Source organism: Pseudopodoces humilis, chromosome 5, assembly GCF_049639895.1.
Source record: "Pseudopodoces humilis isolate 2021_Gansu_Grassland_sample_001 chromosome 5, ASM4963989v1, whole genome shotgun sequence".
Classification (NCBI taxonomy): Eukaryota; Metazoa; Chordata; class Aves; order Passeriformes; family Paridae; genus Pseudopodoces; species Pseudopodoces humilis.
Genome location: NC_142204.1, coordinates 5,825,306 through 5,841,249, shown reverse-complemented (window position 1 = coordinate 5,841,249; position 15,944 = coordinate 5,825,306). Strand labels below are relative to the sequence as shown.

The 15,944-nt window shown below is 37.8% G+C and overlaps 1 protein-coding gene across 12 annotated transcripts in view; it reads right to left on the bottom strand.

The window, feature by feature from the left end:
• Nucleotides 1-15,944, bottom strand: part of SOX5 (SRY-box transcription factor 5) — a 604,370-nt gene that overhangs the window by 214,466 nt on the left and 373,960 nt on the right. For 11 of the 12 annotated variants that reach the window (XM_014256070.2, XM_014256071.2, XM_088055169.1 and 8 more), the window contains one exon: nt 6,597-6,807. In XM_014256070.2, the coding sequence (XP_014111545.1) occupies nt 6,597-6,807 (211 nt within the window). Of the gene's footprint in view, nt 1-6,596; nt 6,808-10,745; nt 10,859-15,944 lie in introns of those variants that run through there. The other variant, XM_088055174.1, reaches the window with a different exon arrangement.

The following is a 15,944-nucleotide window of genomic DNA, read 5'->3' as shown; positions in this document are numbered from 1 at the left end:
TTAAGAAAGAACGCAGGGAGCCCTCCAGGTCTCAGCATCCCGGGCGCAGGTGGTGAGGAAAACTTTGAAGTGAGCTCTCCACTAACTCTAGAGCTGGCCGTGCCTCCTCCGTGAGCAGCTCTTATTAAAAAAAAGACCAAGCATCCACTGGAACAAAACCAAGCAGGCCTATTTAATTAGGGCAAATACTTGATATCCACTTCTTCATGTTAAACCGCACAGCACACAAGCCTGGGAGGTCTGATTAATTTTAAAATGCACGGTCGTGACAAGTGCCTCAGGGATAAGAGAAAGGGGAAAAAAATCCCACAAATCCTGCTAGCTCAACAAATAGGTTTCAGCTAAATGGTGTGCATGTTGCTCAGATTAAGATGTTACTATTCAGCAAGGGCTTGAACCTTTAATATGAGGGACAAGAGGCCTGAGAAACAGGTGGCTTGCTCTTCACTCTCGAATAAATGACATCCCCGAAAGCAGCGGCACACGAGCGCGCAGAAAGAGCTGGCACACTCCACCATGTACATCTGGGTATTGCAGTCTGGGGCAGAGGTTTCTCCAGCAGTTATCCAAAGACTGAGATGAAGGTCAGAAAGCTAATGGCTTTTCCAGGGGAGGGGGAAATGAAAATAAAATAATAATAATAATAATAATAATAATAATAATAATAATAATAAACATTAAAAAGAGAAAGAGCACACACAAAAAAATAAAGGCAAGCTGCTAACTGATCTAGGTGGAATACAACAGGGGAAACACACAGCAAAATGACATGGGGTCAAAAGTGACAGCAAATTTTGAAAACCCCTACCGAAATGAATCACAGCTGGCGAGGAGTCTGGCTACCTGGGGGATAAAAGGCAGACAGGAGCTCAAATAATTATTTTTGCCTTGCTGAACCACCTACATGTCGTGTTGTTAAAGATGGGAAGTGAAAAGAGAAAGCATTTTGCTTTGGCTCCAGCTTGCTCAATATTATGGAGTGAACATAACCTAGAAAGAAATTTTAATTGTAGAGATTCATCAGAGAAGACTTTCATTCTGAACCAGGGAGGGGGGAGAGGGACTGCATCTTCTCTCCAAAAGCACTAGTTTCCTGTATCTCACTTGACCATAATGCTTTCTTCTGTATTTAAGATGCTGTATCAGCACCTTCAGATGCCTTTTTCAAAAGGAAGAAGAAAAATCCAAAAGCTAAAAGCCTTTGAGGATATAAGAAGAGAGAGTTGGAAGGGAATCTAAGCAAATTTTGAAAACATCCACTGAAATAAACTGTGACTATCAGGCTAAACTGTTGGGAAGGAAAACACTTAAAAACTGAAGGCAACAAATGAATAAACTTAACTTTGAGCAAGTCAGCGCTGGCAAGGCTTCAAACTAGGCTACCTCTGTTCTAGAGTTAAAGCACTTGTTAATAAAAATTTAAGCTACAGTATTTAACAGGGCCTTCTCTTCACAAGGGCCTATTTTGCAAATAAACTTTCAAATGTTTTAATTATTTTTTATTTGTATCAGCAGCATATGAAGGCATACTTCCAACATGGCAGGGTCTTTGAAAGAAGCACACAGAAGTTTGATGCTGGCCTGCTCTACAAGAAAAGACACATTTTCTGGTGCCAGACTGCAGAGATGAACATGGAACCACAAGGCACCTGAAGCATCCTTCCACAGCAGCAGGAGCGCAGGAACAAAACTTGAAAGTACTCAACTGCAAAGTACCCTTGTTTGTCCTTCAGTGGAAAAGCATTACAAAGCCTCTTCAACACATACTCTGTCAAAGGGGCAGTGAAGAACCAAATAAAAGAATTTTAAACCTCAACCAATTACAGTATCCTTAGGCCTTTCCCGAATCTGTGCACTTTATTTCTTCCCATCTCATCAGATGTGATTTAAAAACAAGAGTCTGCATTTCAAAGGCCACCCTTCCTGTGCCCATGAATGGCCTGCTTTGGAATCTATGGCTTAAAAAGAGGGAGACATCTCGATTTTTTTTACAAGCTTTGCTGATTAAAAGTTTGATAATGTCAGGAGATACTTCAACTAGAGAGCCTGAATTCAGTGCGGCTCACTTTTATAGATTACAGAACTGCTCAAACAACAGTCATTTGAATTAGCACATTAACAGGTGTTGTGATTTATAATGTAAACCTAAACATCAAATACAAATAGCCTTTGGGGGATGTTCAGAAGACAAAAATCATGCCCAAGAGGCTCTTCTCATTCCTTTTTTCACGACAAGTAATTACTTATAGTACTGCTGCCTACTATAATACATGAAGCTCTAGTACTCACATTGCCTGTTAAAGCTCTGCTAACACACATATTCCCTTCTTACTAAACAGCTGAGATTAATTGCTCCCCCTCTGAAGACCTAAAGACTGTAAGATCAAAAATTTGGAGCAGGAAAAATATTAAACAGAATAAATAAATAATTTGTGTGTGTGTGTTCATATGTATTTATATCTGAACACATATAATACATTATATATATGTGTGTGAATGAATGTATGTATGTGTGTCTTCATGGAAAATTCAAAGTATTCCTTTAAACAGCCCAACTGAATTGAGTTTCAGAGGTCTTTACCAAGGAAGAATGAGCCAAGCAAATGAATGACTGTACCCACACAAGCTCATGTGCCCTGTCTCTGTCATCAGGTAGATGTTCAAATGATCCTTCTTTATACAGAACTGCTATGAATTCCACACAACAACATGGATCTGGCCTCAGAAGAGCCACTACAAAGGTTTTAAAGATGAACAGATACATACCCTGTTAAAACTATATATTGCCAAAATAGAAAAAGATTGATCCTTAATGAAAAGTTAGGATATGTAAAGAGACAAAGAATACTCTAGCTTATTCTAAAAATAAGAAGGAATTTGCTTGTTTGTCTCTTTCTTTTCCAGAAGACAAGCCATACATTTAGGGGAAAGGCTACAGAGATTTCAGATATTTAATTTTCCACAAGCACAGGCCATAAATTAAAATAGAGCAATCAAATCACATTAATAGTGCAATGAAAAGCTAAGTGGCTGCTTTGGTCTTTTCTTTCATAAACTTGTGTCAAGCTCAGTGACTTCAAAGAGATTTCCATTTCATTTCTACAAATGAGGAGAACAGACAGACAGAGAGCCTCTGCCATCCTCTGATGCCTGAAGAAAACAGAAGAAAAACATGCCTGTATCTCATTCTCCTAATGATTTTAGCTGCAAAAGGAGCTTGGTCGACAGACGACCCTCAGGGCAAGGGCTTGAGGTCTGTCACAGTGTATAAGGCTTCTCCAAACCCATTCCATTATCTTCATTATTGTATACCAGGAATAAAAGGGGACTGACTCCTCTTCTGAAGCTCAAGTTAGAAAGGACAGAATGTTTCATGTAAAATAACACTGTGTGACTTCAGTAATAGGTTTATGCCTTTGGGGGCCTAATACTAAAGCTGCATATAAGGATTTTCCACAGAATTTGAGAGAAGAGAAATGAGCACTGTATTAGTAATGAGTAAAATTCTGCAAGTTTTAGATTCGCTGAAACACTTATGCCTCTGTGTCAGCATGACTCATTGTCAATCACATACTTGCATCCAGCAGCAGGAAAATGGCAAAATTAGGGGTAAAAGAAAAAGAGCAAGGAGCTTTAGAGCTAAGTATAAGCCCTTATAAAAACACCCCCCCACCCCATCCCAGCTCACAGCCAAGCAGGAAAAGGAAGTGATGAGCTTTTGGAAAAGTAGCAGTGTGGGCTCCTACAGGGCACATCAACCAAGGGTATGTAGACAACAAATCTACATGAAAACCATTTATATGAGGAATGATGCTTTCCTTTTCAGCTGATGTGTGAGTACAGGGATGTGTTTATGTATGTGCACGTGTACAGGTGTGCACTGCTGCACTCTGAGCAGTATGTTTAAAATACAAAAATTCTTGTCCTTTACTGACAAAATTTACTAACTTTTACTTTCTAACAAAAATAATTGAAGAAAACCATTTCCCTTGTATCAATAAAGTTGCTTAGAAAGAGTCAAAACCTGTTATCAATATTTTGGAATATCTCACTTGTCCTTAAAGCCTGCTTCAGAAAAGAGAAGCCGTTTCCCTGACTGATATGGGGTTTGAATTGAGACCTAAAGTTGTCTATGCAGCCCTTCCCTTTTTGCTGATTTTGAAGAAACAGGCCATTTGAGAGAATACTTGAAAAGCACGTTTCCCACAGCAATTCAGAAGACTATTTCAAACAATAAAAAGAGAGCAAACAGAGCCCATTGTACAAGTTAAATAATATATAAACTTTTGAGTACATAGAGAAATGGGAATCTGGCTCATATCTGGTCTTTGAAAGATTCACAGGAAATTGATTTAATTAAACCTCAACTACTGGTGCAAATGTTTCCCTTTTTTCCCTAAGGGAAATAAAGTATTATATTATTCTTGTTGACATAATGCAGCAAAGCTTAACCAAGATTCTTGATCTTCATCCCACAAAGCTTTACAAACTAGCAAGACTAATAATCATTACTGAAATATGCATTTATCACAAATTGCTGCATTTTTACCTACATGTACTATCAAAGATTCCCACTTGTAACACCTTATTCACAGGGAAATTCATTAATATGCTAATTACCTGACTAGCAACCAGTGATGACTGACAATTTTACTTCAGCACTACATGAAGAAGACATGACAATAATTTTCTGCTGGAGTTCAAACAGAGAAGACACTGTGTTGCATCAGTATATAACTCATTTAGGGAAAAGGACTCATATTTGTAGAGGACTTCTAAGAACAGTCCAGCCATCTGCACCCAGAAATATTTATTTTTTAATTAGCCACTCTAAAAAAAAAACATGTCGGCTGAAGGGAAGGGGGAGGGAGGCATGTCAAAATGATGTATTTGTCCCTCACCAACTTTCAATGCTCTTATGCAAGTCTAATTTTCTTCCTAGCCAGCTCACCTCTCTGGCCTCCTTTTGTTTCATGTCCCATTTCCCATTCTCCTCTAACTTCTGAACTTTTGTTAGTTCGCTTTTAAGGAGAAAGGGAAAAAAAGCTCAACTCTTTCCTATTCATTTTTGCCTGGATGGGGAGTAAGCAGAGACATGAATATGGCACCCTCATAATGATTTAACTAGGGCTTAATGAAATTTTCATCACAACCTGCTGTTCAATTTAATGGCCTTTGAAAGACAATAGAACAATGGCTAGAGGGAAGAAAAGATTTTTTGTTGCACGCATTTGCAAAGCCCAACATTCAGTTGCTCCCCCTCCTCTCTCTCCCAATCTCTTCACAAAGCTGTAGATCTTTTGTTTGTACTGTATATTTTCATTTTAGTAGAGCTGAGATTATGCACAAGCTCTGTAACCATTCTCATGTCTATCTGTGGCCTTTCCTTAATGGAGTCCTGCAGATTGTACAACCTCATACTCAACAGAGTATTTATACATTGCCCAGAACTGCTTGTTCTTTCCTCTCTCAGATAAAAGCCTGGTCTCCTCCCCACCCATTCCCCCCACAATCTCATCCATCCAAAGGCACAAGGTATGTTATGGCAACCTAAATGCAGAAGACATGTTGTAAGTAATATTAAAAAAAAATGCTTAGACAAAAAATTTGTTTCCCAGCAAACCCTTACTGCATGCTCCAGTCAAGAAAAGCCTAATTTACAATCCTGTCATGCTTCTGTATATGCCAGTGTGTTTGTGTCCATACTTTCATTCCAGCATGCAGGTTGTCCTTAAATTTTCCTGTAGGTGCTGTCCCTTCATGCTTTAGCACTGAGAGCCCTGCTTTTAAACATTTGGAACAGATTTCCATGACAGGATAGGTGAGTGTAAATGAAAATAGTCTCATTACTGTGCACTGGGAAACAAGGCTCAGTATGTTCACACATCTTCCAGTCAGGACTTTGCCCAAAAGAGGAAAAAATTAAAAATCCTAATCTTTGGCCTTAGTCTCAGCCCACAGAGCACAAGTCCTATCACCACCAGCTGGAGAGATGGTCTAAAAAAGACACCCCTTCTCCAGAAATGACACCTATAAGCCACAGCTGAAACTTGCTGGCCACATATAATGCAGGGAACACCCACATTCCCTCCTCTGTCTGTAGAGCACCTGCACCTCTGTTTGTCTGTAGATAAACAGAAGATGAAGTGTCCCACACAAAAGCTTTCATGAATTCCCAATTTAACTTATCTTTCAAATAATGGCATGCACGCTAGATCACTGCACAAAAACACTGACATTGAAGATATCTCTTTTAGTTCTAGAAAGGGGGAGAGGGGAGTAGTGGTGTAAAAGCCCCCAGGTGATTAAAACTAGCTTACCACAGGCATATTGAGGAGGTTGCAACCCTAACAAAAAGACCACTAGACTCTCTTTTTTGGGAAAAGCTAAAAACGTTAGCTATGATGGGACACTGATAAAATTCACCTCTAATGTAGAAAAGAACTGTAAGATCTTTAATTCTGCCAGCAAGGAAAAGCAAACGGAGCAGAAAACAGCACGATTAAAAAGTATATGCACTTTGTATATATATATAAAAGGATCTGGAGGAAAAAGAAAAGAACACAGAAAATTTTGGCCAGCTTCCCAGGCCTTACCTTCTGGCTCGTTTTTGATGAGCTCTTCCATTTTCCTTTGCTTCAGGGTGTCCACGACATCGGCGAGGCTCCCCTTGCGCCTCTCCGGGGTTCCCAGCGCTGTGCTGGACAAGGACTCTCCGCTCTGACGCCCACCTTCTTCTGCCTTCAAGGGTGAGGTAGATGAGTTGTGCGGCGCAAATGAAGACATCACTTTATTGCCATCAACTTCCTGAAAGGGGAGAAAAACAAGATGAAACGTTCCTTTCTTTTCTTAAAGAAGGGGGAAAAAAATAGACGGAAAGAAAGAGAGAACAATCCTTTGTTCTTTGAGTTCATTGCTATTTGTTCTTCTGTTGAAACCTTTAAAAAAGGCATGCAATGCTTCAAAAACACCCAGAACAAAGCCTATCTATAAAGTATAAACCAAGATTACAGGCTGGAGTGAACAAAGATCAGCCTGCAAGAGAGAAACATAAAATACAGTTTTTCCCTAATTGAGAAGAAGTGCTGTTCTCATAGGTTTCCTAATAACAATGGTATTGATTACCTGTAATTGTTTGTTCTTTTACAGCTCACTTTCTAAAAAGAACTTCAATTTTTACAAGGACCATTAATTTCCTGACTTTTTCAAGTGCTTAATGCCTTGATTGGCTAATTGTTTTAAGAAATAAAATAGCAACTAAACATTAAATGTCCATCACCATATGACATATTTTTACTCTCAGTTCAAGCAGTTCTCCCATCTATAAAGGATGAAGCAATTGCTTTCTGTTTTCTAATTCTATGCCCTTCTGTCTTAAACCTTAATTTCTTGTAGAAACATTATTTTTCACAAAGGTGGTCCTAATGACTTTCCCTGGCAGCACAATGGCAAAACTCTGTGACTTCCTGGAACATTCACACAACCCTCCTCACGTGAGAGTCCACAGAGATCTACTCATTAATTTTAATGGAAAGCAAAACTGGTTCCAGCATCTTCAGACTTGCCTTCATTAATGTGAGAGCCTTCTCCTCCACATCTCCTCCAACATAAAGCAACGTTCTCTGCACATATTCCTTCTCCTTTCATGTCTGTTATACTCTACCCTTCTGTACACATCTCCCAAACCCATTTTCTCCTCTGCTAATATATGCCATCTGTACCTGAAAAATTTAGGTCAATGTCTCCAAAGAAAGATTGCAGCAGAGTAATACACTGCACAAAATATAATGCTGTAAACATGTATAGTTTTCATTTTGATGTGAATTTCCAGGGTTTTTTTTTTTCACTATCCTATTAGTTTACATTTTTGTACTCCAGCTGTTTAATGAGTATTTTTTCTTAAAAAGGCCACTGGATCATCTTGTGATATGAGTTACAGACTTGGATGAAAAATTCTTAATAATTTTAAATTGTTTTTGGTTTTTCATTTCATTTCAGAGGGTATGAAGGTGATACATATATCTATAAATATGCACACACACATTTTTTAGTGATTTGCATTATAATTTTATAATTTTTTTAGTAATTTTGATGTCTCTTCTCTAATAAATCACAGTATTCCAGAAAAAAAAAAATACTTTTATAAATAGAACATAAATTGCTACAACTTATTTCAATAAAATTTGAGTAAAGCTACATGGAAAACATTCAATAAAGAGAATACATTTGTTTTCACAGGCTACTTTGTTGTGGCAAAATGATTACCTATGGTTAAGAAAACTTTTAATGCAAACAGTTTTGAGCAGCTTGAATGTGTTATACTAGTGAATAAATTCCCTAACAGAATCGGATTTAACTGAGATTACAATCTGGGCCATCATATGCCCCAAAACCCAAACCCAGTGATGTTAATGAGAGACTTTCTACTGACGTCAATGAGCTTTTGACCAAGCCCTAAAAAATTTTCCAACTCAAATCAACAGAAGTGCTCCTTTTTTTTTTTTTCCCTTGCAACTCCCTCCATTTTTGTTCTGCACTTGGAAAATTCCTAGTTGCTAACACCAGACTTCAAAACTTAGTTGAAGCCAAATGCAATTTTTTTCCACATACAGACTTGAATAAACTGGTTTTTTAACACCAATCTAAACAAGAAAAATGGTTAACTTCAGCATCATTTCAGATTTTATCTAAAATTCAAACCATAATCACCAAGTGGCAATTTTTTTCCTACACACAAGGCTAAAAGAGGAAATATCTTGAAAGCTGCTTTCTTATTCACACTTTGAGACAGATAAGCCAAATATCATCCTTAGTTACAGTTCTTAAATCTACCTATGCCATCAGTCATGTACAGGAACAGTGTGTTTCTTCATTTTACCAGGAACTAGTTCCTTGTTTTAATCCAAAGCAGGTTCCAAAGCCTTTTGCTCCTGTTTCTGTGTGTCACATGCTGGTCACAGACACACAGAACTTGTAAAAATCACCTAAACCTCAGGTATCACCACTACTGTTTCCATGTATATTTAAGGTACATGCAAGTGTGTTTTTTTATGTAAAAATATATTCTGAGTATAAAATAATTTTTTTATAAGAGAAGAAGCATAAGAACACAAGGACTGAAAGATTATGTAAAGTAATATAAGATGGTTTTCAAAATCACAAATTGCTTGGCTTTCAAATGAAACTCATTTTCATGAGTTTAAGTATTTAATTTAAGTATTTTTAAGACTCTGTCTTGCTTTGTGGGGAAAAGGAATTGTGAGGGGACAATGCAGTAGTCTGTGAATAAAGCATCATGAAGGGACTCTGAATACTCAGTTCCTAGTTCTTTCCAGTGCACTGTGAAACCACAGAAAATATCACTTTTCTTCCCTGCATTTCAGTTTCCTACTTGTAAAATGGGGACAAGTAATCTCCTATATTATAAATGTCTTGGAATGATAAATTCATTAATAACAGAGATACCCTCATACTACAATGTTGGCTAAAAGCATTTATAATACCACAGTTAGAAAGACTTCATAGCTAGATAAGAAAGGAAAGGGAAGTCTTCTACACAGATTTTTTTTTTAAAAAAAGGTAAATTATATAGTAAAATATACAATCAAGAAACCATTCCCCCCAAAAAAAGTTTCTTTAGACTACTTGGTTAGGTGTGCATGTATGCAGTGTTTGCATATCACATACATGGCTATTTATACACTTGTGGGATATAAGACTCAATCAAAACACATATACAGTAGGGGAACAGCTGCAATCACATCTCAGTGGGCTAAATTACAGTACACCAGTGAATTATTCATTCAGAAAGATCTGTAGCAATCACACATCCACTGCGTGATTTGCAATCCGAGAGGAATCCTCTCCTTTCTGTACCGGTGGATGAGAGCACACCCCAGCTTCTGCTGCTGATGACACTTCTACATGTATCCTTCCAGCACACCAGCTCCAGAATCTGCTTTCCCACAAGCCCAGGATCCTTCTATTCTGTCATTCACAACAACAACAATGCAAAACATGCAACAGTTATCTTGGCTTTCACTTCATGTCCCTCTCTTTTATTTTGTTCTTTCTTATGCCATTACTTGGAGATGTGAAAAAGCTCTCAATGGGTCTGGATTTTTACTCCTAGCACGTAAAAAGAAAGGATACTTCCACCACATAAAACCTGCTTGTGTCATAAAGCCAAAAAACTTCAAGTAAAGTAAATCCTCCGATACTGCACACAAGAGTTTAACTATTCCCTTGAAAACACTCAGAGAAATCCTTAATGGCAAGAAAGATATGTCAGCAACAGTTTAAAATTAATCCCCTGAGAAGAAGTTCCCTCCCAACAAGCAAGATTTAGCAGGTTCTTTTTTTAAAAGGACAAATTGACGTGACTTTCTTCAGTTTAACTGAGAGAAAAGCAACAACACTGTAAAGCAGTATTAAGAAACATCAATGTCTACTACTGACATTTTACAATTAAGTCCATCAAGCCACACACAAGACCCTTCTCTCAGACCCTAAAACAGCAGACAAACACTTTTCCTGGAGAACAGTCTCTCTCAGCTGCGTAACCATTTCACCTGTTCAAGTTTGATTACATTCCAGCCTCTGGCACTGTTAATCCTGGTAACAGTTTTATGCAGGCAGCAGCTGCTTGGTGGATGGGGCTCTATTGTTCATTTGCATTGCAAATTGCTCTGCTAATGTGTGCTGGCCCAACATCTCCTCCAACTCTGAGCTGGGATCATACTCACCAAACACCTGATGCTGCTGCTTCTTGATTTCCCACTTCGGAAAGGCAGACCAGGACCTACACAGATCTTGCTGAAGCAAACACTCTAGGCCCTCCTTTCCCCCACAAGCAACAGCAACAAAAAAGGGACCAGACCACGTTTCGTGTCTTCTGCTTCTCTTCCAAGCTAGAATCCAGAGGAAGACTTGTTCATTTGCAAGAAAGTTGCCTCAATATTGCTAAACAGCTTTCCACCTATGGAGGAAATACCTCTTCCAAGGTTTAACGATAAAACAGGCTTCTGCCCTTTCGGGATGAGGTCAATAATCTTCCTTTGTTAATCTTGGGCAAGCTTTACTTAATCTAGCCCCCTTGTCACCTTTGTGATTGACAGGAAAAGTCATGTCACTGGACAATGGACTTGTCCTCACTGAGCAATATCTTTTTTAAAGATTACACAATGTTACCCTTGCTCTCATAAAAAGTGCAAACATTGTGCTGTTGAAAGAAACTCTTCATTCCAGCTGTATCTTTCAAATTGTCTCCCTCTGTTTCCAGGGTCCAAGGGAGGCCTATTTCAGTTCTACAGAGGAACATTTAAAGGCTTAATGAAAAGAAACAGGTTGTACTCGGTGAGATTTCCAAAATATCTTAGTGCTCTAAATAGATCTCATCTTCTCCTTCCTCATCTAGGGATGCACATTATTCCTGTCTGCAATTAAACTCAGACACTCTGCTTCTGTGACATTAAAATTTTGTCCCAAACCAACCAAGAATCGAAGCAGAAGAAAACTGAGAACTAAGTCTGAAACTGTTAATTACCACCATATGGTATGCATGAAGTCTGCATCTGCAGGAAAAAAAAAAAAAAAAAGATATCATGAGACTCAAGCTGCTGGTTTTGCAGCCAAAAACACCTGGAATAAAATACTCATGTCTTTAAAACAAGCACAGATATTGTCTGATTTTAAGAAGCCTGTGATCCTAAAAGCAACTGAAAAGGTTCTTTTTTGCAAAGCTGAAATTTTGCCCATACTTCACTTTTAGAATGTGTAAAGAAGACCAAAAGCAGGGTTTTTTTTCCTCTGTTTTCTACATTAAACATATAGGCCTATCTATTTTATAGTCTCCATAGTGACCAGGAAGCTGGTATGACATAACAGATAATCAGAAAACAGAATACTCCTCTCTTCTGAAGAATGAAATGATTCTCCAGAAATTTAGCACTTTTTTCCTATTTTTTAAAAATTTATTTTCTCCAATCATGTTTTAGGAAATGAGTATCTATGTGTAAATCCAACAGCACATCTACTTCAAGTGAAAATCTGGAAGCTGTAGAAATACTTCCATTGCCCACAGGAGGCCCACCAGCAATTATGAGAAAACTCGACATTTCCAGTATTTGTTAATGTTTAAAAGAAACAAACAGACACACAATATTCACAAAGCAAGAATTATCTTTAATTTTTTCTTAATTTTCCATTTACAATCTTTGCCTTAATTAATGCAATTAACTTATTTCAGAAGCGTAATTGCCATCGCCTTTCGATGGAAATCGTATTTTGAAATCATTTAAGCCATTTGGAAAACCGTCTCCTTCTACATTCTGTGTCACAGGGGCTGCAGAGAAGGTATCACCACAAACCTGTGTGGTTTATGGTGGCTGTCAACCTGGCACCTTCAGGAAGATGAAACACATATTCCACAAGGCACCCCAGTGGACGCTGTGCTTTTCATGTGTAAGAATTTCCTTCCGTCTATCTTGTATTTAAATAGGTCTTTCGTCTCTTCACGTAGTAGAGTTGCTCATCGGTGCTGGAGAGGAATGATCCCAAGGAGATTTTAAAGGAAGCAGTGGAGGACACAGTAAGGAAACAGGAGACTGTACAGAAGGTCATGGAAGGGGAAAACAGGTGGGAGAGGATAAATACACTGTTAGGAATTAAGAACTGACAGGAACCCAAAGTGGTTAAGGGCATCATACAAAGACGAACATCCAAAGGTTATGGGTCTGCAATTAGATCCATGCAAACCAACCACTATCCTTACACCACTTACATATTTTCCTAGGACTGTATTTTTAATGATGACAAGGAAATCAAATGCAGTAAAGAATGGATCAGAAGAGTCAGCTGAAGAGGCCATTGTGGCAGAGAACTTAGACTTTTACCTGAATTAGGTGAACTAAACATAATGAACACAGATGCACTTTTTTTTTTTCTTTTTATTGTGACCATGCTACTGTCAGAAGAAATACCTTCAAGTCAAATATTAATTTGGCTTTACTGACACAATTTATTTGGAACTCCATGATCCATAACTTGCACGTACTACCAATTATTAGGCCTACATAATCCTGATGACATCTTGTTCTCACTCTAAAATGTTAAAATTTCACTTTGTAACAAATTTTATTTTCTTTCAGCAATCATTACCAGCTCTTGTCCTTCAGTTTGTATTTATTTGACATCAAGTGCTGTATCTAATTACTGACCTTGATGAAGCAGAAGATACACAGGTAGAGATTTCAGTGGGAAGACTAACAGGTATTTTCAGTGCTTGATATCCATGAACCTGGCTGAAAATGGTTCAAAGCTCAAAAAGACAACCATGTGCCATAGGAACTCTACTTCATCACTTTCCTTCCTTCTACCTTTTTCCTCCATATGTAAACTGAGATATTAATGAATACTTCTTGCAGCTTGAGACATTTAATGTAATTGATATTAAAAGCCTAGAGATTATTGGCCAAAAGCCTCAGAGCGGTTGTGTTTTCATTTTTATTGATGCAATAAATACTCAGCCCTTATATTACTTTTACATTACTCCATGGGGCACTACAGCCCAATCACCTGGAACCGGAAATTGGGAATTCTCTCATATATCAAGTGCCACCCCACAATATCTGACAGGAACACTGAAATGTACCTTGATTTTTTCCAAATACCACCACACTCAGGCTGCTGCCACAACTGCACGAGCAAGAGGAAATTTCATACGTTTACAAGGCTTAGAGATGAATTGCAAGAAACTGTGTGGTCACATTCACACAAAAAGAGTAATTTATAATCCATTTTGCACTGACTTCTAACTTTATCCTCTGAGATTTAGAGAGCATAGGAACAGATTTTTCAAGGAATTAAGTATCTACAGATAGAAGGAGGCGCCTAGTGGGATTTCAGAAAATACACAATAATAAACATATTCATTTAACTCTCACTGACTCACTAAAAGTGTCTGAAAATAAAGAGGTGGAACCAGCACAGTGTGACTGGGTGACTCTCTTCACCAGACCACTATCAGACTATCTCTAGCACTGAGCACAATCTGATAACCCACGCTTTAAAACAAACATTTCTCCTTTGGCTGCTCTGCATTCCACCCTACCCCAAACATACAGCACAAGTTTAGTATTTCTTACTGTTTATCCCATCATTTCTACTTAATTTATTAAAAAATCAAAGAATTAAATGCAAACCAGGGATCTGTTTGTAATAAAAATATATGAGAAAATGTTGTGAGTGAAATTTTAGAACTTCTTTATACTGAATTACAAGGGTTTAAAAATTATTTAAAAATATTTAAATTATTTTATATGATATATAAAATTTTATAATTTATTTAAAATTTTATATTATATATAAAATTTTATAATTTAAATTATTTTAATTTTTTAAAATTATTTTCTTCTGTGGTTTCTTTTTCTTTTCCTCTTTGCGCCTCCTTTTCCCCTCCTTTGCTATCAGAACCAGTCTTAAAGATGTAGAACTTAATATTTAGCACAAACAGAACAGACAATCAGCAATACAAGCATTACAAAGTCACCCCAGGACAGGTCTATATTTTGGGTTTATTTTTAGCCCACCTCTTTGTCCCATTTCTTGCAATGAAATGTTCTCCATATATGAAAGTAATTGGCAAATCCCTAGATATTAAATATAGTAAAATTGTAACAAGTACTTGGTAATGGGTAAATGTGGTTAATGACATGATTCCTGACACCTATACTCAGACCAGATCTCTCCTACTGCTTCTTTCTCCAGCTTAAACTCATTTTAAGAAAATAACGCAATATAGGATTACATCTATTTGCTCTCAAAACACTTAGCAAACAAAACTGGCATTCTGAGAACTCCTAATATGTTAGCTATAACCTGCAAAAACAAAGAACATGTTGTACTATAAGAGCCTTGTTATCTTTGTGCTAGTAATCTTCATGCTTAAAAATAATAAATAAAGCTCTGCAAAAGCACTTTTAAGACTTTTATGAGCTCTTCCCTGAGGGACTAAAGATCGCCCGTAAGACCTTGCTAAACAAAAATAAGGCTGCTTATCAAAACAGCTTGGTAGAGGCTTCAGCATACATTAAATCCTTCTAATAGTTTGGAAATCATGCAGTATAAAACGATTATCTTTGTAAAAATACAAGCTTACTAACCAGATACAACAACTCTGGCTTGTGAGTGTAATAAAACCTATGTTGAGTGTCAAAGCCAGTTTGATGACCAGCTTTGTTACTATGAAACAAACCCATTGTCTGTGCTAATTCCCTGCAAGAAGGGGAGAGGACTGTCTGAACAGAACTCAGGATAAAAGGAATGCCACAGGCCAGCAGTGGCTCCTGGACTGTTCCCAGCTTTCACACTTCAATTCACTGCAGTTCTCAGATGGAAAGGGATGTCAGATTACTTCATCTGTTCTCTGGTAGCCTACAAAAACTTGTACCAGACAGATTATTTCACTTCATTCCTCTGGTTGGGTGGCTGAGAGGAAAGAAAAGAAAAGCCACCTATTAAATAACTATATATATATAGTAATATAGTAACTATATGAAATAGTTAAAACTGCCTTCTCTGTGTTGAAGCTCATGTGGAGGATATCTTGTCTGGAAAGAACAACCCTCCAAACTGGGGAACAAAAGAAATGCAAACATCCTGCACCCTCAAAGGCTCATGTTCATACTAAGGCAGGGTGATTCTGCAAATACCAAAAGCAGGTTTGTACCAGAAGGGCACACCTGGAGTGCCCACAGTTTTGGCGGTGGGTCCCAGATGTTTTAATTTGGCTAGCAAAATGTCTCAGGAAGACACTGAGGCTTCCCATTCTCCCTACAAATATTCTACAGACTTTTATTGCTCTGAAACACTGCCTCACCTTCACTTCTGTTCAACAACAGAACAGTTCTGTTCACAACTCTTACACAGCTGCTTCTTCCAGTGCA